This window comes from Thermobia domestica, chromosome 1, assembly GCF_964235325.1.
Source record: "Thermobia domestica chromosome 1, izTheDome1.hap1.1, whole genome shotgun sequence".
Taxonomy (NCBI): domain Eukaryota; kingdom Metazoa; phylum Arthropoda; class Insecta; order Zygentoma; family Lepismatidae; genus Thermobia; species Thermobia domestica.
Genome location: NC_137454.1, coordinates 242,322,867 through 242,346,978, shown reverse-complemented (window position 1 = coordinate 242,346,978; position 24,112 = coordinate 242,322,867). Strand labels below are relative to the sequence as shown.

Genomic DNA, 24,112 nt, shown 5'->3' with positions numbered 1-24,112 from the left:
GGAGCAAGACGGGGCCGCTCCTCACTGGTCCGCGATCGTTAGGAGGGCTTTGGAAGACACATTTCTAGGTTGCTGGATTGGTTGAGGGGGACCCATTGCCTGGCCCCAAGGCCTCAGGATATAACCCTATTAGTTATTTGGGGGGGGAAGGCTTTGTGAAAAATGTGTTCTACAAGACTCCAGTTCGGGACCTGTATTAACTGCGAGCTTGCATCGGCCAGCACTTAAACACGCCACGGAGGACACAGTAGACCGGATGTGGACGGAACTGGAATATCCGTTATATATCCTGCGTGCTACAGATGTCGCACACATTAAACTATGTTAAACAGCTATTAAAACTTTAGGTGTGTGTGTGAACACTATGCCGCAAACCACACCTTTCTGTCTATCTTCGTTTCTGACTCACACGCGATCAAAGTTGGAAAGATCATTTTGGTTGTAATTCGACCAGACGTAGTAAAACTAGTTTAATAAATTGTTGAGATATTGTAGGAAAACAATGCACTGAAAACGTATGATATTAATGTTAATGCTTTTTCAAAGTATTTTTTAATGTTTAAAGTTGAATTTTCGTACAGGATAATTAACTTAACAGTCATCTAGCCTAATGTTTGATCTCATGTTAAAAACTTCTACATATTCAACGCAGTACCCGATTGTCACATACAAATTTCGTTTGGCTCAATTTCTGTACAGGATCGTCTTACTACACAAATTTGTATGGATCAACTTATGCATTTCGTTTTCCTAAAAAATAAACCAAAAAACTTGTGCACGTGAAGAAGTTCCATGTAAAAGCAATATCTGCGATAGTACTGCCCTGATTTCTTACGTCATTTGTAAACAACGAAATTACGTAGTTCGCAATTTTCACGTCTGCATAAACGCATATATTTTAATCACGCTCGACCATCGCCATAGCAGCTAAATACTCGGTTCTGATTGTTTGAAGTTATCCGTTTCTCGCTGTGTAGCATACATATAGCATAAATCAAACGCCACCTGCTCTCGGTCCTCCGGGCCGAGCGCACGGGCTAGTAATACAAATCGTTTTTGGTGATTTACTCACGTTACGAAACATAGCTGAGCGAGCGTCAGGAGGTTAGAAGCCTCGCAATGCTCGTTTTGTTCCACCTTGACCCCCATAGTAGTACCACATGACATTACGTCACACTCGGGTGGTGCAACTTCGATGTAAATCTACTCTCACCTGTTTCCTTATGACCAACGTAGAACAGTTGGCTAGGGTAGGGCGTGAAAAAATATGCTGCAGAAATTAATCAAACAAGTAATACCAAGATCAAGAGTTAGAGCTTCTATTCGCACCTCCGCGAAAACTTTGTCTATCAGAATTTAAATAGAAATCGTTTTCATTGCAAATTTCATATTCCCAAATACAAATGCACAAGGAAAGATAAATTGAAATGTATTATTGGCATATAATTCGTGATTATTCAGTATTTGCTAATAATAATAACAACAACAATAATAATAACTTATTTTTTTATTTTTCACTATAAAATTACAAATACAATTATTATAATTAGCTCTACATGAAATATTTGTTCACCGAATTACTACGTCAAAAACCTTTCGTAGATATATGTTCCGTAACTTATATCTAATACACATATTTTCTTTGTTTTTCTCTTAATTTTTCCTTTTATTTTTGTGTATGTCTATGTTTAAATGAACACAAATCATTTCTCACCACTGTCTCCCTGTTTCTAGAAAGATTTTAGAGTTGTCGTTTGTGAATATGAACGGAGCTTCTTTCGTTGGACAATTCAAGTCTGGAAATTTATCGGATTTAAATTCCATTGGTTTTTTACCAACAGGAACTAACATACTGTTCCATAATACTTGTGCGGCTGAAAATAAACAATAAATAAAACATACTGTATATTCATTTGTAGAATTATTTTGCACTCTTACGAAATATTACAATTATCTATATACTAGATTCATAAAAATCTAATATAAATAAAATAAATCTAATATAAATAAAATCTAATATACTAGATTTATAAAAATATAAAAGAAAGAGTTTGTTTGTCTGTGTGTGGGTGAGTGTGTGTCTGTGTGCGGCCTGGGGGCCAGACGAGTGTACCGAGAGTTACCAAAGTTTGGTCACGGGTACCTTGGTCCAGGTCCCAGTCTAAGAAGAAGAGCTTTTTTCAAAATTCGAACCAGGGGATCTCAGGGGGGGGGCGTTTACGGGGACGTAAAAGTAGTAGAAAATGACCGATATTAGTGTCAAATACATAATTTTCGCGGTCGCTGAGATCCTGGTGAAACTCTGATCACATTAATTTCCAAACTCACCCCTTTCGGCTGCGGGCCGGAGGTCACAGGTTGGATACAGAGACTTAAAAATACTCCAAAATGACTGACATTTCTGTCAAATCTATGGATTTCGCGGTCGCTGAGATAAATGGTAATACTCCCACACGTTTTGACTTCCAAATACAGCCCCCATGCGAAGAATGGTTATTTTCAGCCAGTACTTAATAAAAAAAATCCTAAGAATATTCATGGGACTCTTGAATACTCTTTTGTTTATCACAAATAACTTGATGCGCTTTCATATTTTTTAATTTTAACGTTCCACGATAATGTACCGAGATTGAGGGAAACGGTGATGATGAGATAGGTGATAATGGTGGGATGACAAAAGTGATAGAATATGAGAAACATTTAGAAAACCCACATACAAGGTGTTTCTTTACCATACTGCTCACTTTGCGGGATTTTGATCGAACCAGGGACTTCATACGTCAAAAGTGAGCACTTTGTCACTGAACAACCACCACCAGAAGAAAGTTTCGTGTATAATAACTGTTTCTGTAAAATTTGTTTCCTGCGAAAAAGGCAAAATTTAGTTTATATATACGAGGCAGGTTTTCTAAGTAAGTACCGTATTGAAATACAATTTTGAAAGAGTGTACTTTTCGTAAGAATTGTATTATTACATGAAAGCCTGTACCTTACTCTACTTTTCGACAGTTTCTACCAATATTAAAACATTTATTGTGCTGCACAACAAGCTTTTGAATACCACTCTCATACAAGTCTGCCGCCTAATTTGACAACCACTGCTACACAGCAGTTTTATACCTCATCATCGTCGTCGTGCTGCTGACCATACAAAGCTTCTTCAGAGGTAGGAATATGTGGTAGTAACTGGCCGCTAGAAGGCTGATCAAGTTGTTCCCAGTCAAATGATGCTCTGAGATTTTGAGTTGCCGCATGTGAACCGGCATTGTCATGAAGATAAACGATTCCCTTACTTAGCATCTCACACCTTTTGTTTGGATTGCAGGGTGCAGCTTTTGTAAGGTTTCGCAATACATTGCAGAACTTACTGTGTCATCAGGAGGTAAAAAGTTCCGCAAGCAATACTCTTTCCCTGCCCCGAAACGCAATACACATAATTTTCTTGTAGTTTACTTGAACTTCATTTTGTTCAGTGAGGTTGAGTGCTTCTATTCCATGGATCGTTGCTTCGATTCTGATGTAACGTAAACCGCCATCTTTCGTCGCCTGTGAAACACTGAAATCACAGCCAGTATTAAACAGTCGGCGGGATTCACAATCGGCGGAGCTATTTTAACTACTCACACACGAACGTAAACACTATTAGATGTTTCCGTAGTGATGTCTGTGGCTTGCCAACAGAAACAGATGTAGGTACACAGCGTGCATGCACGGGATGCCGACCGAGGCGCTGCAGCGACTAAATTTCAAAACAGTACTTACTTAAAAATAACACACCTCGTTTATATATATATATATATATATATATATATATATATATATATATATATATATATATATATATATATATATATATAACTTTATATGTGAATGTTGTCTGCCGAAGGAAAATAAGAATAATGGTGTTATGGAGTAGTAGAGAAGGCGGTACGGAATACTTGTTTCTATCGTTGTACTCTGACGTTTGTAAAAATTCCAGCAGTAATGTGCAAAATAAAGTTTACAGCAATAATTCTTCAGCATTCTTAGCAAAAATTATAAATATAATAATCTTTCTCACAACTAGAACATTCTTCATGAGCCCACATGTAGCATGAAACACACTACACCCACATTTTACATTGAACAGCTTAAAAATAATTATTGAAGCAAGCGATTGAATTCATTTTTGTTACTAAGTAATTGAGTATACCGTAGTACATTATTTTCTTCTTCATTAGAACTTTATTCTACAGAACCTGAGGGCCGGAATTATTGATACCTGTAAAGTGAAGTGGACATAACTCTTTCTATATGATATGACTGCTGTATCTGTCAATCACAACTGTATTGCACATAACACTAGCTCATTACTGCAGACCTCATGCTTTTGATATTTCAGTTCTTTCCAATCTCCTTATATAGCCCAAAGACGGCAGTTTACCACCGTTGTGTGCTCTAACAATTTATCGTTGTCTCACCAGACCTTCTCATCTTATACACATTACAACCCCAACCATAGTATCACACAGCGTGTAACCATTCTACAAATGTAGTCTTCATAAACTCGCAAACATCTCTGGTCAATGAGGAGGTGTTAGCTTCTTTGGCACTCCTATCCCTGGATAGTAATGAATCTCTTGATTTAAAATATAGAAGTAGAAAAGGAGAAAATAGAATGAGTGACTAGTTTTGGATACCTGGGTAATATTATTAATGATGATATAAAGTGCGAACGTGAAAGCAAGGATAAAAAGGCGAAAGAAGCCTGAAAGAAGCCTTTATAGAAGGAAGGAAAGTCTATTTGTGGGAGATTGAATAGAGCTGAGAAAAAAGACTCCATGTAAAGTATTGTACTGTATGGTACAGAAACATGGACATTACGCAAAAATGATGAAAAAATGACTGGAAGCTTTCGAAATGTGGATGTGGAGAAGAATGGAGAGAATTAGCTGTGTCGACCGTAAAATGAATGAGAGGGTATTAGAAGTGGTGGGGGAGAAAAGGCCAATTTTAGATATTATTGAGAATAGGAAGAGAAAGTGGTTGAAACGTTAGGTAAGAAAGAACTGTATCATGACGGACGTGCTAAAGGGTATAGTAGCTGAAAAGAGAGAGGGTGGGCGAAGGAGATTAGAGTTAATGGACGATATCAAAACAGAAAAATCGTATGTGTAAACGAAGAGGTTAGCTGAATACCGTGGAGCATAGAAGTTTCTCGGTTCCGGTAAATGTTTCTTTTTCAGTGTAGAATATATTCATTCATTTCATTTCAAATGCATTCATTAAAATTAAATGATAAAGTCACACCCCTTGAAAGTTTCTTCTACTTTCGCAATTGAATTCTTCTTACTACAGTACTTTCACATATCGAACTGAAGATCTTCTTGATATGACGTTATGCCCTATCCTCATAAAAATCGTTCCAACGGTCACTGTAAGAATGTAACATTAAACAGAAGACGTACACTGCTGTTCCCTACCCTACCCTATTCTATAACCCATCAGTTTTTCTGTTTGTTGTTCTTTTCTTCATCATAAGTTTTCTTAAGCCTTAAGGGGGCGTAAAAGTTAGACTCAAAGCTAAAGGTTTAAATGGGTAACTGAGTTGTCACTGCTTTTAACACTTACTATCATAAGAACGAATAGGACTTGGGGGTGACTTATTAATGCAAACGGAAGAAGTGGGAGTTTAAATCGGTAACATTGTAGCAAACAACCAATAAATTCAATAAATATTGTATTTATCTTAAAACAAAATGTCTAAGAAATTTATTTGACATGTATTTCCATCACTACTTTTCTTCTATTACCTGATGCATTAAACTGATAGGAAGGTAGAATTTACTTTCTAAACCCAGGAGCGTTTATTTGCTTTAATGAAAATATGGAAACAAGATATTATATAAGGTTCTAAATTTCTTATTAAGCGCCTGCAAGGACATGAGTTTAGAAGTAAATGCAGAGAAAACTAAATACATAGAGGTTTGTCGGGATAGTAATACTGCAAATTATGGATATGTTAAAATGTCAAACAATACTTTCGTCTAAGTAGATACTTTAAATTATCTAGGATCAATATTAACAGATCAAAACCATACTCACGGAGAAATTAAAGTTGACTAAAAGCAGGAAATTCTTGTTATTATTCTGTTCAAAATCTTTTATCGTCGCGAATTCTGTCGAGGAATTTTAAGCTTAAAATATAACGATAATCATGACCGTTGTCCTGTAGGCCTATAGTTGCGAAACATGGTTGCTTACTCTGAAGGAAGAATGTAGACTGACAGTATTTGAGAATAAGATCTTACGACGAATATTTGTACCCAAGAGGAACAGGAATGGGAATATTGGAAACATCATAACGAGAAACTGCATAATTTATACAGTTTACCAAACATTATTAGGATCATCAAGTCTAGGAGGCTCAGGGGCCAGATAATGTAGCAAGAATGGAAGAAAGTAGGAACACTTTCAAAGTTTTAAGTGGATGTCCTATGGAAAACGACCATTAGGAAGACCAATGGGAAGATAATATTAAGATGGATCTCGTTGGATCCAGTTGGGTAAGGACAAAATTCAATAGAGAGCTTTTGTGAAGCTGACATTGAGCCTCCAGATTGCATAGGCCCTTTAATTTCTTAGTTAATTAAATATTCTTTATAATGATGAAAATCTATCGGAGATGTACATATTTGTTTTCTACTTTTTACATAAGTCTTCAAGTTGTGTGAAAATAGTAATAGAAAAAGTCCATATACACGTAGGTATCTGAAGGTCAAGGCTGTGTATAAGTGTGAATTAATGGACAACGTATTCTCTACGAAACGTTTCCTATCTTTATCAGGATACTATGATACACGAAAAAATCCTACTGACTTGTGATTTGAAATACACAATTGCATATAATCCAAGCAGAACTTGCCCACATGCAATTGAAAAACAACTCTGAAAATAATGTGACTCGTATAATTCAGGATACAATCCTATAGCTTGTGGCAATTCAACTCCCATGTAACCATTTGCTTTCTCCCTGAAAACTTTTAGATGTTTGTTGAAGATAAGTATATGTTTTAAGATGAAAAGTCAAGAAATTCTTCTAGCTTATTTCATTGCAAACAGAAAAGAAAGTTCCAGTTCGGGTAGGCGGAATAGAAACTTCAATTTAAAAGTTTTACTTTCACATTTCTGGACTTTGTTTCTATGAAAGAAGGCGATAGATTTCTGTTTATTATTATGTTAAACTTGACGTACTGTTATCTTGAATATTTCTATCATTGACTTTACAATAATATCTTCCATTGCTGAAGGACAGGTAATTTAGTTATTGTTTGTTTGCAAAACATTTAAGTCATTTGTCGGAAGCTGGATTCCATTTGTAATACTAATCTGGCTACTTCGATATTCCTGTTTTCCATTCCTTGAAGATCTAGAGTCGTTTTGTCATTCTTCGGTTTACATAATGCTCTCATAAATGTCTTTACCCTGCAAAAATCTACAATGATAAAACGCAAGCTACCATTGGCTAATTTTATAACGACAATCTTTTCTTTATATTTTATTCAATGTATTTTTAAAATCAAGTTTCGTTCCTCTGTTTGTATACTAACTTTGCACAAGATTGTGTTGTGTGTGTTTGTCAAAGTTCTCAACTAATGTACCGTACAAGAACTAGCAAGGTGAGAGTACAAGCATCAATTGTAAAGAGGCACTGTTGTTCTCAATAGTACAAAGGTGTGTCAAAAAAATAAGGTGAATTTGCCTCTAAAATCCAGAGTAGCTGTTTGTGTGGCTAATTAATTTCGTGTATGTTGCATATACCAAGTGAGGGAAATCTGACAACATTTACAGCTTTCTATGACAGTACATCTGCTACCTAGAGCAATTTAAAGATGGAACAGCAACTTGAACATTACTCCAAGGAGAAGGTGGGCCCTATTATTCGTTTTTTTTTTTTTTTTTTTTTTTTTTTTTTTATGAGCCAAAGGGCAAAAGCCATCAAACACTCAATAAGAATTAGTGGAGGTCTATGAAGAAGCATTATGTCGCAGGAAGAAGTATATGTGTGATTGTCTTCATGAATCATCGCATCAACGTCACACGCCTTCCTGTCGTTGATGGATATTGCTGACTTGCTACTTCTGTCATCGTCTGTCACAGTCCTTCTACCACTTGCGAATATGTTGCACCACACATACACTTGTTTCTGTGTTATAACACTCTCTCCATAGACCTCCAGCAATTCTCGATGAATATCATATGGTTTCTGCCCTTGGTCCATAAAAACCGAATAACACCGTGCATCTCACCCTTGGAGTAATGTTCAAGACGCTGGTCGTTACCAGACAGGTTGACGTAGAAGGCTGCAATTACCGTCAGACTTCCTCCAACTTGGTGTCTGTAACTAACTTTGCACTATTGTTAATCCAAAAATTAAATAGCTACACAAAAATCTTTCGGTTTTAGAGACAAATTCATCTATAATAATACTGTTCTATAATCTATAATAAGCTGCATATTATAGACTATAATTTATAATAGTCTATAAGTTGTATAATAGTACTGTATTTGCTAGCAGTTACGTCTGTAGCTTAAGTATAAAATTTTTACATATGTATTTACCTAATGCATGTCCTTTTTGATTAAAATGCATGCAATCTGGAGTAGTGTAACTGTAATCTGGTAACTGCTCTTTAGGAGTATCCTTACTCATTATACGTGTAAATGGCTGAATAACGACCGTGAAATTATCATCATGATCATATTTGCCACTCGAAATCTGAAATGATGAACAAAATATGAAAAAAAAAATTAAACAATAAATAAATACAAAATCAAATGTAGTACAAAAAGGGTTGTATTTCTCATTCACTATTAATATTAGAGTTTTTAAGTCCAACATTTCCATTCGTCTACACGCAATATTTATACATGCATAGAAATATAAAAGGCTTACTATATAAAAGCTTTTCGAACTATTTTCTTATCTTCGTTCATGGTGATGCACTGCAACAAACACTGACATTTTACTTGTCTGTTCTTCGTTTCTTCCGATATCTTTTCCCATATTCCACACATCAATTCTATATGTATATTCACTAGTGGCGTCTCTTGACGGAAGTCACATCAGTAAAAATTAAATTTGATCACTACGAGCTGGAAGAAAACAAACTTATCTGATTTAATTGTTGCATGCAAGAACTAGGACGATAGGTAAGTTGTTCCCTTAGCTTGTAGCAATAAAACTTTTTTGTGGTGGGCAAACACCGTGTGCGTGCTTTTCTCGGACTTCTCTCGTTTCCTCCCACTTTTGTTCGTTGTCAACATCACCGTCTACTGCAGCCCACACAGTATAACTGTGAGATGTAAAACTGAAAATTTTCATTTCATTTCAGTTTTTAAAACTTTTATCGATTAAATTTCCCTCAAAAGGAGCCAGTAATATTCACTGAATTTACAAAACTTACAAGAAACAGTAAATAACTAAAAGTATGAATTCCGTAGAAACGATAATGAAATTTTATACATTTTTGGGTAATGATTTTAAATTTACTCATATATAGAAGCATGTTTACACAAACGAGCTATACTGTATAAGTCCTTATAGTTTCAGAACAATGTCTCCAACCGCAGCTTATTTCAAGTACTTAGATAAAAACTATAATCTAATGCAGGGGTGAAAATGAGGAGGAACGCGGGGGGACGCCGTTATCCCACATCCAAAAAATAGCTATGGCATCCCCCATTTAATAAAAAAAAAAATACAATGGGCAGAGATAGGCACGGGGAACGGCGTGACGTCATGCACTGAGAAAAATACGTTCTCCGAACAGCGGTATATTGTACAAATACACAGGATCCTCTTGCGTACTACAGAAATTAGTACGGAGCATACGTTATCCATATGGTAAATACGCGCTGGCCTTAGATGTTAACATCATGCCGTTGCAGGATGTATGGCATCTAACAGTTTTCCGTATATCACATACTTATACTTATGTTACATTCCTTAGCTATATGTTATATACGTCCATTTGTATGTGAGATCCTGACCGTCTATATTGTTTCATACGGAAAGTACGTATAGATGGAACACTTATACAAAAAGTATTATAAAACATGCATTTTCAGTTATACGTCTGCTGTACGTTAAGCCCAAAAACTACAGGAATTACACATGTAACCTATCTTTTCAAGTACTCCACCTACTTTTTTTTTTTTTTTTTTTTTTTTTTTTTTTGCTCAGTGTGCGTTCCCATACCTTTTCAGATCCACTTTTACGCCTGATGTAATGCCATTTTTGTTAACGGCACTAAATCTTTATTGGTATAAAGATAATCAACCAATTTTGTTTTGGCTCAGTTTATTAAAGTGATATTTTTACTAGATTACCAAGAGAAAGAGTAGGAGAGACCGGGGACAGTTGTAACGCGGGTTAATTGTAACCTTGGCCATTACTTGTAGAAGTGAGTTTCGAAATATCGTTTGTATATACATGTTATTGGAGTTAAAAATGTTTCAACAGTGAATCTTCTAACTCATGCCATTATTATTATTACTAGCAGCGTTCACCCCGCTTCGCTGCGGTCACCCCGGAACGCAATAAACTTTGTTACTTAGATAATTTTTACTTTTTCGCTTTCAAGTGATATGATAAAAACCATAGAAGATTGCAGTAAATGTTAACATTATATCGCCTGTCATTTATGTTAACCCGCCCCGCTTCGCTGCGGTCACCCCGGAAGTTTTCGCTTTCAAGTGATATGATAAAAACCATAGTAGATTGCAGTAAATGTTAACATTATATCGCCTGTCATTTATGTTAACCCGCCGAGTTACATGGTCATGCGGGTTGCATATAAATACGTTTATTTTTACCTATGATGAATAACTAACAAAGGATTTGTACGTTATGGACACTTGAATGGTCAATTATCTCAAGACACTGGTAATTAAAAATTAAAGTGATATGATAAAAACCATCTAGGGTCCAAATCCTAATAACCCCCCAAAAATAAAAGAAATTGGTTCAGCCGTATTAGCGTGATGAGGGAACAAAGGATTTTGTACGTTCTCTTTTATATATAAGATTATTATTTCCTACCGAACTAACTACTTAGCCCAACAGGAAATGTGTCGCAATATATCTCAGGTTATCTTCCGGTCACCAATCATGACATTCAGTATCGTTTTTTCTCCCAGTCAAAGGTCAATAAATGTCAATCGTTTGCCTACAAGGTTAGCCTAAATGATTTATTGGATTTCAAAGCACTGTTTAATGACAAGGATATGGCGTAGAAAGACATCTGATAAACTCACGAAGTTTAAAAATTTCGCCTCGTGGCTAGCGTGCACGCTAGTTGGTAGGCCTGTGACGGTACTCTACAAGATGGCGGCAATGCCGGAGAAGATTTATTTGTGTGTTAGAATATGAGAAGTATTCATCGGTTACGAGCATTCAGCGTGCATTCGTACGCAAATACCTGGTCACCAGAGCATTTTGCTTTGGTTTCGCTAGTTTGGTGATACTATCTGTCAGTGTAAAGGGAAAAGTACGGGGCGACCGCGTGTCTCAGAAAAAATCGTACAGTGCATGAAACAGAGCTTTGTGGGCAGCCCTAAAGAATCTGGAGTCAAGTGTTGTAACTTGTAACAGTTATAACTTGTAACGGTAGAGTAAATGCAAATACCTCCGCAAAATATTCCACACTGTTTTCTGCGGAATGCTCAGTTCACGGCTTGCATGAACGGCTGAATGCTCCTAACTGACGAACACTTCACATATTCTAACTCACAAAAGCTCTTTTCCTGCATTGCCGTCATCCTGTGGAGTGCTGTTATCTAGCGTGCACGCAAGCCACAAGGGTTTTTTAAAACTTCGTCAGTATAGCCTATCTATCTTTTCATGTATCACCCGCGTTCGTTAAACTTGTAATTAAACAGTGTTTTTAAACCCGATAAATTATTTAGGCTAACCCTGTATATATAAGTTATCTTGCGGTTTGACTTTGGCCTCGCAAATGTAGTCTCAACACCACCTCTGATTTTATTTTTTAATTATCTCCGCTGTTTTTATCTGTTACATGTGGTTTTATTTTGTAAAAATTATATTATATTGGCATATTTATACTACTTAGAGTCTTATCAGAAATAATTCCAGTATTCATCGAAGGCCAGTTTTTTTTTTTTTTTTTTTTTTTTTAAATAAGAAATTGTCTTTCTTCTTCTTGGTATTCATTCATTTAACTTCGTATTGTTCACGGAAATTAACTAGCCACGAGTTTCTCAATTGTGGAAAGAATTGTGATTACTATAAGTTATTAATGTCAATGTTAGTGCAAGATGTCGACCGTGAAATGTGCCTGTACGGAAATCATAATTGGCTGGCACAAAGACTGACTGAAATAGTTTGAGAACATCGTTTGGTCAGATGAGACAGTATCCCTTTGTAAATCCTCAGAGTTGTTATTACTATTAGAGACAAGAGAATCTGTTCCATTTGCTGGGAAATCTTATAATATTATCAGACGTCCCTTCTAATCACTAGCATTTATCACCAAACGATTGCAGAAACTCCTAGATAATGCTAATTTTCTATCTAGAATTTTAAATTTTCATACAAATTTGCCATAGTAAGGTCGTCAAGATAAACATTTTATTTAACATTGTAAACAACTTTCAATAGGTTTTTACTTTCAGCCAGTGCTGTGCAATGATCAAGAGGACTTGTAAAACCTTACAATGAGGTATCATTTATCATGCTATACTATTTATTATCTAATAATTAAATAATAACCAGATTCTGTACACTAAACCAACCTACCAGCTCTTCTTCAGCTTGCTGATATTGTTTGGACATTTCAGAAAGTTTTTCAATATCCACAACAGAACATAAACACATTATAGTGCGAGCTAACCTGCAAACTGGTGGATTTTTTTCTTCGTAATATGATATTACGCTGTCATCTGAAATGGAAAAAATATTTATTTATTTTGCTAGAGAGCTGAATAAAGAAATATGACCTGGAACACTTGTGTCATGTCAAGCTAGTAGGATCCTTTCATTCTGCTATAGATAGGATAGATAATATAAATCAGACATATTGTGAGCATATATAACTCGTCTCCTTTTTCTACCCAACAAAAAAATTCTAGCACCATTTTCCCACAGACAAGACCAAACCATTGTTAATGAACTTGTTCTTCGTATTACTTCTATAATCATTTCTCTGCATTCTACATAGATTCTAAAGAGACGTAACTGAAATGAATACAGAGACAGAATAGGAAAAGAAACAAACAGAATTCCACCTCGTCCTGAAAAATTCTGGAGATTTACTAATCTGATAATCACGTCAGTAAACCGAAAAATAACAAGATAATACAGGAAGGAATATATCCTAGAGTGGGACAGAAGTGATAAGCTCTTTCAAAAATACACACATACAGAGGTACAAAGCAAAGCAACAGAACTGATTGAGCGCGTCAACTACTCTCGAAGACGTAAATGGATAAAAATTGTCAGTGAGATTCAACTTGACATGTTCAAGCTACAAAGGATGGACATTCGTTGGAAAATTAGACTGAGCATATTCAATTAACCAGGTTAAACCTGTAGTAGCTCCAGATCAAATAGCTTCATCAACTCTACAAATCACTAAAATGAAATTACAAATAAGAGGATTACATAATTTAAAATCAGCTTCAACATAGCACATCGTAAGCAAGATCATATACATGAAGAAGAGTTACCGTAAAAAATTTCAAGGACATTAAAGAAGGCCAAGAGAAGAAATACAGCTGGAATTAACAAGATCTTTCTTGAATTCATAATAGAGGCGGCTCCAAAAGGGCAAAAAATATTAGCAAACATGATATCAAATATTATAAACACTGGGAAAATCACAACCATATGGAAAGAATCAATGATTATTGCTATCAGAATGCCAGAAAAAGAACCTAATGACATTGAAAATTCCCGACCTATATCACACTTGTGCACAATCAATAACTTATTGGAACACATTCTGCTCTCAAGGTATAGCCTCTCTTAGACCCAAAAGGTCCCAAATTAACAGGCTAGGTTTAGAAAGAGTAGATACTGTTGCGGCCAAGTTCTCCCTTGACATCACAAATTGAAGCAGGCTTCCAAAGAGGAACGAAAACATGTGTGGTGTTCGATGCCTTATCCTCAATATATGATACTCTTTGATGGCAAGGACTTGTTTCAGATTTATCAAAATAACTTAGAAGTTGAAATATAATCAATCTCCTGAACAATATGCTCTCTAACAGATGATTTAGGAGCCATCTTGATATAAGAATGAATGGGAAAAGAATACTTAACAATGGACTTCCACAAGGCTCAGTATTTGGTCCATTTCTCTTTAATTGATATCTCCATGACATATCTAGATCCACGTCTGACTTATTCGTCTACATAGATAACACAATCTTTGTAACAAAGGCATATACGGCAGACAATGTAGAAATGGTTACTAACCAGAAACGAGTAACTTTAGAATCATACTTTAATAAGTGGTTCTGATACCCAATTCCAATAAAACTACTCGCCCTTTCTATTAGCTAAATAACTCACATGCTAACAAAAAAACTAAATCTATTCTCTTGGACAAAATGTTAAATATGAGAATGCTACCAAGTATTTAGTGATGTAAATTGAAGTATCTTAACACACAGAAAACATCTACAAACCCTGAAAAATACTGTAAAGTAAAAATCAGAAAGAACACCATTGCAAAACTTGCAAGAATTGGATGGGATAGTGATGATCAAACACTTAGATTCAGACTTAACCATAATCTACTCCACAGCTAAATATTGTGTTCCAATATGAGAGAGAAGTACTAACATAAGAATTATCGATAGGCAACTAAACACCACACTGAGAACAGTGGTACGTGCAAAATAATAGCAAGTCAATGGTTTCCTGTTCTGTTTCCTCTCAACGGTGTCGTAATCAATAGTACCGCTCTAAATCTGAATTCAACAACCAGTTCAAAATGAACTGGTATCTTTGAACTGGAATCGGTCCCGGAGCGAATTAGCTAGCTCCAGCAAAGAAACTAATTTGTCACATCACTACTGTTCGTCACATCAGTACCGAAACTAAATATTGTGGAGAAAGATGTTACCTAGGTAAAATAAAATTAAAAAAGAAGTGAGAAGAACAGGCGTTTGGAGTTGCTATGAGGGTGTCCCAAAAGTAATGGCGAACAATGAAACTACAGATTCCTGGGACCAAAACGTGAAAAAAATGTTTATATGACATATAGTTCGAAAATAGATTGAGGGGGAGGAACTTCACACCTGCCAGCAGAATAACGATAGGAACTAGGAAAGGGGTTCAGAAAGACATAAAAATCATATCGGCTTGACATGTTTAACGCATGTTATAACTCCTCCAGAGAATCTCCATACGTCATTTAGGGATTCGCCGAATTGTTGTATGGCAGGAGTAATGAAACGGTGTAGAAAAGATGGAAACCATACAGAAAAGAAGTTGTTAACCATGCACGATTGCACGCACATGTACAATAAGAGTTAAACCAAAAACCACTTAGCATGGTTGCATAATCTCAGGGGGGAATGGAAAGTGGTATACCAGATAGACACTTGCAGAGAGAGGGTAGAAATAAGAACAAGTGTAACTAGTTGTGTCATGTAATGAAATAACAGGCAGAATCCACAATGATTTGTAACTGTATTTGTAATGTAGTATCTTACATAGAATAGTACCACTAGGTATGAACTACTAGGTCATACGTGCTAACAATAAACGTACATACAGAAGATGTTCAAAGTGCTGTCCTCCCACATCTATGCAACGTGATAATCGGGCGTTTCGAATGCATTACATCATTCCCGGTGTGTTGTTCAACTTTTCACACACATTTTCAATTGGCAGGTTTTAGTTCTCTAGGTGTGAAGTTCCCTTCCCCCACATTCGAAGCTATCTAGGCTCCGGCCTGTAACGTAATAGTCCAAATAAATGTATTTTGTATAAGAATATTTGTAAGAGCACAAAGATTAAATTCTACATAGAGAGAGAGAGAACCTATAATTACTGGCCTGTGTCTGAAGTGAGCTACCATCTGGTGGGCAATTTCGGTACTAGGACGGAGCTAGACCGGGCCGTGACGAATTGCCCTCACTTTGGATCTAGCAGGTAAGACGTAGGGTTAGAATTTAGCTTACGTCTATAACAGGTTAGAATTTATATAATGTAATAACTAAATTCCTTTTAGATTCTAGGTAAATTGGAAAGGAAGTCTTATGGTATCATTCTGGCATAAAAAGGCTTCATTTAAATATATTTTTGGAGATATAAACCTTCGAAATTGTGAACCTGCCACGAGGCCATTTGCATACAAATCATTTGTGCTCACTTCTATATTTCTACAAAGTTGTTACAAGTATTGAGTATTCAAGGACTTTATGGTAAAGAAATATTTGAAGAATCCTATATTTAAATTACTATTTCGGTATATATATATATATATATATATCAGCGGCGTAGCGTAAGGGAACACCTGTATGCCCGGCATCCCCTGTTAATAAGAAAAAAGTACGTATTTCATTATATTTATAAATTGTTTGCTTATAATTATCACAATTATTTCCACTGCAATCTTGTGGATGCGCTCTCTCGCTTTACTTTGGCAAGCGGAACCTACGCATGCGCATCACTCAGAAACACATTTTCTGTCTTTCCTCTTGTTGTATGCTATGTTCCTCGGGCATCCAGGCCTACTGCAAGCATCGGAGTTTTCGTCTGCTTTCTGTCGAATGCGCATGCCCAACTACTCCCCGCCATCCCTTTGCAACCCAACATTTGCTTTAGTTATAAGCTGGCGTATGCTCAAGTACTGCCAACTCTATATATTTTGAACTAAGCTATGGTTTCTGTATAGAACGTACGACCGCTGTCAAGGAAATAGAACAAAACATAAATAGTTAGTTCAACGCCATTATGAAGCATGTCGCTTATGTAAGTGATAGTATAAAAATAGTTATGCTTTAATCGTAATTAAATGCATCGTAATTGTAATAGTAATTAAAGACAAACTAATAATCTACATCATAAATACATATCATGTCCCAGAATGTAGCCAGATATTCTTTGAGAGGACTCACATACACAAGCATAACTATAATGCATTCTGTAGAATCACGGTCACCGATCCGGTAGACCACCCTCTGCCCTTCACAAAGTTCACTTGTGCTCTTCCGTATCTGGATATCTGACAATGAAGTAGATACACAGAAATAGGCCCCCAGAATTGCTTTAAGTGCTTTCTATTTGTATCTTCAATGATATAAACACTCAGGCCCATATTCACGAACGGGTACCTAAGGTCCGGACCCAAGATGACGAATTGCTAGGGGTGACATTTAAAAAAAAAAAAAAAAAAAAAAGAGAGAGAGAGAGAGAGAGAGAGAGATTGAAGAATGGTATGCGGAGAAAGAAGCTGCCCACGAGAAATAAATAAAGGGAGTTATACTGAAAACAATATTTATACAAAAGTGGAGCCGGTTTTTCTCGTCACAATGCTAGTGGCAGAAAAGGAGCTGGGACAATTGCTTATTGGCGTCTAACGTAATCTACGCATTTGCTACTGTATGCCCCACCAGGCGTACAATTACGGGAGCCTGGGCCCCTAAATGTTTTGGCCTCCTAATTATTAAGAGTAGTTATTGATAAAAGAGATCCAGAATTGTGACGATTGGACCCCCTAGCATATTTGTGCCTCTCTCCTAAACTTTAATGGCTGGTTGCAGGCCTGAATGAGCAGACTCAGCCTGTTAATCTTCTATTTGTGTTGTGTAATCGTATGGGATGGTTGCAAATTATGCCGTGCTAAATATAAAACTTCTGCAAGTTGTTTAATGAACATGGCTTTACACTCCTTTCTTGTGATAAATTATTGGCTCACCTCTTCCTGGCTATACTCTTGCGTTCTGTACTAGATTTATGCTTTTGATTAGCAACATTGATCGTTGGTGGTCAAGAAAAATTGGCGGTATAATTTTTTTTCTTTTTTTGCGTTGTGATTTGAAATGAATATTTGTTTTATTTTTTTACTGTAGTATGAAGAAAATTACATTTATAACTAAGAGACAAAGCTGTGGAAAGTGTTCGGCTGCTACAAGGTATAGTACCTTACTAACTTTTAGCAAATTATGACTACGATAACAGTACCAGACACAAATTTAATTGATTTTTTTGTTAACAACTACCATATCTCGGTTGACTTACGAGCAGCGCTGCTCTCTGAAAGGGATACGACCCACCCCAAAGCTTTCCATAAAAACGACAACTAGCAATCAGTCGCAAATATTTCAGTCTTCGTGGTATGATGATAGGTTTTCTTGGCTTTCTGGGTGTTCTATAGGGAATAAAATGTTATGTTTCGTCTGCATTATGTTTGGGGCAAAGGAGTTGGAGTGGTGTTCAAACAGTATTTCTGATTTGGGTAATTTCATGAAGAAAGCTCTAACACATGAGTCATCGAAACAACATTTGCTGCATAGTGAATCTTTTCACTTGTTAAGGAAAATACACACTGAACATGCATTGCATTATATTGTATTATATCAGACAAGTGACTAACTTTGGCATCCTCATTTCGGAATACCACGCTACGCTACTGATATATATATATATATATATATATATATATATATATATATATATATATATATATATATATATATATATATATATATATATATATATATTACTTGTTGTTACTCGTTACAAATTCACTATTTGTTACTCAACGTGTAAAAGAAAAAAGCAAAATTTTTCTTGTTAATAAATTTGTTAATTTTCAAATCATATATACTTCACACGATATTAATCATTTAACCTGTGCTGGCTTCCGTCAAATTTACAGAATTTACTAGAAGCCAAGCATGTTACAGGCCCTTTTCATTTCCGGACAATATGTCATATAAACTTTTTTCTTGTTTTGGTGCCAGGAATTTGTGGTTTTATTTTTCGCATTTAGTTTTGGGACACCCTGCATACGAAGATATGAATCCACCAACATATGATATGATGCTATCGTAAATGACCTCATTGAACTTATAAGCTAAGATTTTGCTTATATAAACATTCATTCTTTCTTGTTAATCAATAACAACAACAGAAAATTACTATGTATACACTCACATAAATTTAAACAGCGTTAGAAACACAGCTAAGAGAGTTTTTTTTTAAAGAAATAGATTTGATAGTTTTTTTTTTTTGGTTCAACTCAATAAGGAAAATAGAATTCTGACTATAATTTTAAACATTTTATGATACATTAAATGTTATTCGTATTACTAGTTCATCGGGCCTACCCTACTTGTGGAATTACGCCTCGCCACTGATAAGCCGTGGATCTACAGCATAACGTAGGATCCAAACCACGTGAGCTCCCACCGAGATAACTTGATAATTTCGTCTGCAGATCTTTCACTACTTTACATTTGAATTTCTCATATATCTCCTGTAGCTTGTAGGGTGTAATAATTAATTAATGTACTTTAAGTTGAAGAACGCTAAACTGAAGAACCTTTTTTTCCACAGATTTAGAACAGATGTAAGAACCTTATGGTATAATTTAATACATAACTTGACAACAAGATGTACTGTTTCACAGAGATCATTAATAGTATTAAGAAGAAATAAATGAAGTAAAATAATAAAAAAAAATTAAAATACTTTACCCATTACAGGAATAAGATTGATAATTGTTCTTGGAAGATGTTTTCTAAAATAATCCAGTGCTTCTTCCAGTCTCTTTTTATGATTCTCTGCTGAATTGATTTTTGGATCCCAACACGACAAGGAACATAAGTTATTGTTTCCCATCATGATTGATATTAACTGAAATAAGATAAGAATAGTATAAGTTCATCTAAAAATAAACAAAAATGAAAATACATTTTGCTGAGAGTGCAAGATTTCTTTATGAATACCTTATTCAGTTTGGTATAGTATAGGGATGGCCAAAATTTTCCGGAATCCGGATTCCGGAAATTTTGTTTTCCGGAATCGGAAAATTTACTTTCCGGAATTCGGAAAAATTCCGGATTTCGGAAAAATTCCGGAATTCGGAAAAATTCCGGAATTCAGAAAAATTCCGGATTTCGGAAAAAATCCGGAATTCGGAAAAATTCCGGATTTCGGAAAAATTCCGGAATTCGGAAAAATTCCGGAATTCGGAAAAATTCCGGAATTCGGAAACATTCCGGATTTCGGAAAAAATCCGGAATTCGGAAAAATTCCGGAATCCAGAAAAATTCCGGAATTCGGAAAAATTCCGGAATTCGGAAAAATTCCGGATTTCGGAAAAATTCCGACATTCGGAAAAAATCCGGAATTTAGAAAAAAATCGGAATTTTTCCGAAATCCGGAATTTTTCCGATTTTACTTTCCGGATTCCGGAAAGTAAAAATTCTGGAATTGGCCATCCCTAGCTAGTAGCTGTTAAAACAGAAACACAATAATGAATATATATACTGTATTAGTTTCTTGTAGTTGGATATGTCTTTATCACTTACGTAGACAATTGCTACTGTAGTTATTTACTGTTTTATAAGGAAGGTCTTATTTTCACACACAAAAAAGTCGCCGGTATGTCTCAAACATTATCACGTTCCCACCTGCAGCTGCTCCAAAGCACTGCAAACTACTTTAACCAGGCGAAAGGCAGTGGAGGAAAAGAAATCTCAACAAATATTCTAATAACATTCGCTTATTGTCAACATACCTACAGTGAGCGCAGAAAGTGTTCGTACACCGTGCATACTTTATATTGAAAACAGCTAGCATGAGAACGGGAGGTGGAAAATATATATATAACCAGAATTAAGACTACACATTCATACATTTTATTTCTATATACAACAGAAAGGCCAAACAAACACAATCACTTTTTGTTCAGAAGAAAAGAGAGAATTCCTTTTTTGTAAACGCAAAATGTCACCTTACACTTATGCGTGAATTAGTGCTTATAAAGTATATTACGTTATTTGATATTTTGTGGGATTACCCTGTGCGTTAATGATTGTCTGTAGTCTTCGTGGCATTGATTTCACCTATAGTAGTTCGTAGTTCTGTAGCTTCGGGACGGATTATGTCCCATTCTTCTTGAATAGCTTTTCTTAGGCCTTCTTTAGTAGAGACAGGGCCGGCGCGAAAGAGGGTCGAGCCGTGCCACCGCCCAGAGCGGCAAGTCTAATGGGCGGCAAAATTTGAAAAAGAAAAGAATACTATCAAAATATAATGCTTCGTAATAGGCTCACATGGAAAAATAAGATTGTGTTAACCTGAGAATGTAATTGAACTTACTTTACTCACATTCAAGAAAATACTCTCTCAGGAAATTCAGAGCATTCCTCCTCGTTTTCAATTATCAAACTACTAGCCACAGGTATCTCGTTCAATATTTCCCTTGCAGCAGTGTAGATAGGATTTTGAGCTAGAGTGCATAAGATTATCACGGTGTCTTTTTATATTTTTTTCTATTCAATAATGTTCTAACGCTCCGCTCCAAGTATGCAAAAGGTACAATCCCACTTGAGACAGGCCGTTCTAGCCTGTAGCATCCAGGGGCGGATCCAGGACGGACTTCTGGGGGGGGGGCGATGGGTTGTAATACTGCTACTTAGAGCTACTTTTAATACTGCTACTTAGAGCTACTTTTAATACTGCTACTTAGAGCTACTTTTAATACTGCTACTTAGAGAGGAAACTTTTAAGAGCGTCAAAAAATAAACTATATATTTTATTTATATATAAAATAAAAAAGTTTCCTCTTCTGGGGGGACGATCGCCCGATCGCCCCCCCCCCTGGATCCGCCCCTGGTAGCATCTAGAGACATTTAGGTTCTAATAGCGAGTTTTTGACCAATTTACAAATTGTTTATTCCGAATATAGTAAATCGTACAGCGTATTATTTCTTGAGAAATGTCTCATTTTTTGTATAGCTAAAAAAAAGTTTATGACTTTTTTTTCTGCGTCAGTTCAACGTTAGGCCATACTAAAGGAACATATTAGTAGTCTCACTTTAAAATCATAATCCACCACAAGGTGGGAGAGCCGAATTGATGCTCTGACTCAGTTATCAAATATAGGAAGTTTATGATGCCTTACTTCAAATAAGTAATGACAATAGAACCGATAGAATGGTCGTCCACGATGCTCTGTGTATAGCAAACCAGCTGAGTTACTTTTCTTTCCTTTACTCACTCGTTGTCTGATATGACTTTAAAGCATTGATTCTCATGTGTTGGATGCAGTAGGATTTCTTGAAAATATATCTGGGTACTTTGGGAGGAGCAGAAATTATGCAAAGTTTAAATCTTACTTAGTTGATACGATGGACTTGGCATCAGCATTAGATACGGGTGATCCACTGATACGTAATACAGTGCAAGCTCGAAGTCGAAAGAAGAGACAGTTTCAGTACGAGGCAGAGGATGAAGCTACTGAAAACAGCCACAAACAAGATACAAGATCGATTTTTATTACAAAGTTCTAGAAGTGATTGTGTTAGCTTTTAAGAGAAAGATTTGAGCAACTTAAACATCACAGCGAGTATTTCAATTTTCTTTGCGATATAAGTAATCGTAAAGATATAGCCTACCACCTGAACTTTTTGTCTGAAAAGTGTACTAAACTTACCATCATTTTAACACACGAAGAATTGAAAGATATTAACCCCAGTGATTTGAAAGACAAACTGAAAGTGTTATCCACTATAATTAAGCGTGTGAAAGTTCACAAAAAAAAAAAAAAAAAAAAAAAACGAACATGACTTTGCTCCCAATGTTAGTATTGCACGTAGAATTTTGTTAATCTTGCCTGTAACAGTGGCAAGAGGAGAAAGAAGTTTTTGGAAACTTAAGTTTATTAGAAACTATCTACACTCTTCTATGTCTGAAACACGCTTGAGTGGTCTAGCGTCGATATCAATAGAACACAAATTGGCTAAAACATTGGACTACGTGATGTGATAAAGGAATTTGCTCATATCAAAGCAAGAAAAGTTTCTTTCAATTAAGGTATGTTAAATTTATGTATGTCTATTGTGTTTTAGTACATTATAAGGCTTAAGCTAATCACTTACATTTACCATAATTATCTGATTTACTGTATTATCTTCTTGCTCCATACTCTGTTGAAAACGCCTTTTGATATAAAATAAGCCTAAAAATTAAAATTCTTAGTCATGATTAAAGTATATTTTTAAAATTTTATTTTCTGTATGCGCTGCTCTATATTACAGATATACAGCGAAATCGAGCATACTGAATATTGTGTCAGTATAGAGTCGTTTAAATATTACGTGAACATTTCAGAAAGTTAGTTCTTTTTTTTTTTTTTTTTTTTGTTTACTTCTCCATTTTATACATGTTTTTAAATGACACTTGAACGTTATCTGTCAAAATAAGGTTTGCGGATTAAAGGGGCGGCATGTGAAAGCACCGCCTAAGGCGGCAAAATTGCTAGCGCCGGCCCTGAGTAGAGAAGCTGTGCCTTCTGATTGTTGTCTCCAGAACAGACCATAGATGTTCTATGGGGTTCATATCTGGGGATTGGGGAGGTGTGCGAAGCTGTTTCAAGGTATTATAGAGTAGCCACAATCGAGTATTTTCCGCTGTATGTTTGGAGTCGTTGTCTTGCTGAACAATAAATTGTTTTCAAGAACCATCTTCTGAGCACTAGTATGGAGATTTTCCTTTAATATCTTAATATACACTTTGTGGATCATCACTCCATCGATAAGGTGGAGACGACCCACTCCTGAGGCACTCATACAACCCCAGACGAGCACGGACCCTCATCCGTGTCTTACTTTAGGGACGAGATTTTGAGGATTCATCTCTGTATTCACCTTGCGCCATACAATACGCCTCCCATTGGACTCGATAAAGTTAAATTTACTTTCGTCCGAAAATATGACCCTATTCCAGAAAGAAGCCTGATCCCTTATCTTTATACTCTTTTTCAAACTTTAGTCTCTTTATACGATTTGTCTTGTTCACCCAGAACATTTTCCTGGCTATCCGACCATGATACCTTGCAAATATTCCGCACTGTACTGGCTGATA

General features: G+C 35.9%; 1 protein-coding gene across 1 annotated transcript in view; it reads right to left on the bottom strand.

Annotated features, from left to right (window-relative positions):
- Positions 1 to 1,606: 1,606 nt before the first annotated feature.
- LOC145694832 (phospholipase B1, membrane-associated-like) overlaps positions 1,607 to 24,112 on the bottom strand; it is a 136,001-nt gene continuing 113,495 nt past the window's right edge. Inside the window, exons 5-8 of the mRNA XM_081771500.1 lie at positions 19,720 to 19,879; positions 12,803 to 12,945; positions 8,602 to 8,758; positions 1,607 to 1,874 (exon numbers count right to left, since the gene is read on the bottom strand). Of these exons, the coding sequence (XP_081627626.1) occupies positions 1,711 to 1,874; positions 8,602 to 8,758; positions 12,803 to 12,945; positions 19,720 to 19,879 (624 nt within the window). The 3' untranslated portion in view covers positions 1,607 to 1,710. The remainder of the gene's footprint in view (positions 1,875 to 8,601; positions 8,759 to 12,802; positions 12,946 to 19,719; positions 19,880 to 24,112) is intronic.